General features: G+C 52.7%; 1 protein-coding gene across 1 annotated transcript; it reads right to left on the bottom strand.

Annotated features, from left to right (window-relative positions):
- PPTG_15477 (hypothetical protein) lies at positions 1 to 1,761 on the bottom strand. The gene has a single exon (XM_008913687.1). It carries the CDS (start codon positions 1,703 to 1,705, stop codon positions 218 to 220), a length of 1,488 nt encoding a protein of 495 aa, XP_008911935.1. The 5' UTR covers positions 1,706 to 1,761; the 3' UTR covers positions 1 to 217.
- Between the last annotated feature and the right edge of the window lie 108 nt (positions 1,762 to 1,869).

The following is a 1,869-nucleotide window of genomic DNA, read 5'->3' as shown; positions in this document are numbered from 1 at the left end:
ACTCATGTATATAGAGTGGACTTCAGGCTCGGATCTCTGTTGCTTCGCTTTATGAAGCGCAAGTTAAACAAAAGGAACCCTACTCTTTCGGGGTCTGCAGCCTGCACACTGTGTGTGATCTGTCTTGAGTCGCTGTATAGCGACGATGTCTACTTGCTGCGTGCTAGGAATATCATTTTCTGAAGTACAACTAGTAGTTGACGGCAGTGTCAGCGAGCTACTCGTCGTAGAGGAAGGCGTTCTGTGCTTGGTCTTTGCGGGACATATCGTTGCGCTTGTGCACGGTCTTCGCCTTGCGCTCGGCTCGGCGCTTCACAGTGGGTTTCAACCCGACCTTTGTGTTGACGTTCTCGGTGACTTCGAACACTTCACGCAGCACTTCGTTCTCCACCAGATGCGTTTGAAATCCAGACTGCAGGGCACGACGGAACACGTGTGCTTGGAAGAAGCGACTCCAGGTGGACACCGTCAGCGTCTCACCTTCAGCCTGCAGCTCCTTGTGGGGTCCTTCTCCTGATTGCAGCGTCTCCAGCACTTCTTTCAACATTGAGCGCTGCACCTTTCGATTCTTCCTGCCGATACTCTTGCCTGACTCACGCATGTATGCCTCGATGCGCGAATCCAGACCACTGATGATACTTCCTGCCGACTCATGACTATAAGTCCAGCCGTTGTGAGCTGCGATGATGTACTTGAACTGCACGATAAGTGCCAGTACTTCACATGCAGACGCCCGCACGGAAGCATTTGTTCCACCTCGAACAAAACCAGCCAACGCCGCTACATGGCCATGAACAATGGACTGTGCGTTGTATACCTTACCGATCATGACCGATGGACTGAAGTAGCTCACAAGGAACGTCCAGCACTCCATCACTGCGATGGTTAACGCCTCTGGGAACTCTTTTTCATCGTGACCGTCGTCCTCCGCATCCTTCGCTGCCACCAAAAAGCTGCCCAGCACCTCCAGCAACTCCCACTTGGGCTCGTCGTCCGGACAACAAACGAAACAGGCGATGCTCAGAGCGTATACAGCCTCTACACGCAATGCACTGTCGCCTCTGTCTGTGAAGATCCGCTGCACAGACGATAATATGTCGTCGTAGAACCCCTGTTCATCTGCTCCAAGCGTGATTGCCACCATGCTAAGCACTCGAAGTGCCAGACTGTTGGACTCCTTGGCTCGTTTCTTCAGACACCCCAGTGCGTGTGAAGTTAACGTCACCTTGGACGTCTGCACGCGGTCACTCATGACCTCGGCACGTAGCATGGTCAGGATCTTCTCAAGCGCCGCGATCTTAGTGGTGTCTCTCTTCTCCGTGAGCTCCTCCATGGCTCCTTCCAGGTCGTCGTCCTCAGTCTCCAAGTCATCGTCGCCCTTCCACTTCTTACCACGTCCCTTGCGTCCACCTCCTCCTCCAGTGACAGTCTCTCGCTGCTGCATCTCCCATTGCAACGAGCTCTCCAGCTCCGACTCGGCCGACGAGTCGCCAAAGTTCGAGATGATACTGTAATCAACGGATCCGTCTTCTCCACCGTCGCTACTCGCAGCCAACGCATTACGCAGCAGACGCTTGCCTTCCTCGGATAGACGGCGACGCTGGTGCGGATGCAGGTGCTTAGAAGCTCGCGTTCCCTTCCCGGCACGCACCATGATCTTCTGTCCGTTTCTAAAACTACCAGACACGGTTGAAGCAGAACGCATACAAATTCTGAGTCAGCTCTAAAATAGCAATACTCAGCTCTAAAATTGCAAAAACTAGCCAAATTAGTGTTTGCCACATTCCTGTATGAGAACACATTCAACAAAGTCGTCCTGCGAACGAAGAAGCTCTGAAATTTCCAATTCCTGCATCTCAACATTGAAGT

The sequence above is a fragment of the Phytophthora parasitica genome, assembly GCF_000247585.1.
Source record: "Phytophthora parasitica INRA-310 unplaced genomic scaffold supercont2.55, whole genome shotgun sequence".
NCBI lineage: Eukaryota > Oomycota > Peronosporomycetes > Peronosporales > Peronosporaceae > Phytophthora > Phytophthora nicotianae.
The sequence above is the reverse complement of the archived record's forward strand: the minus strand, read 5'-3'. Positions and strand labels throughout refer to the sequence as shown.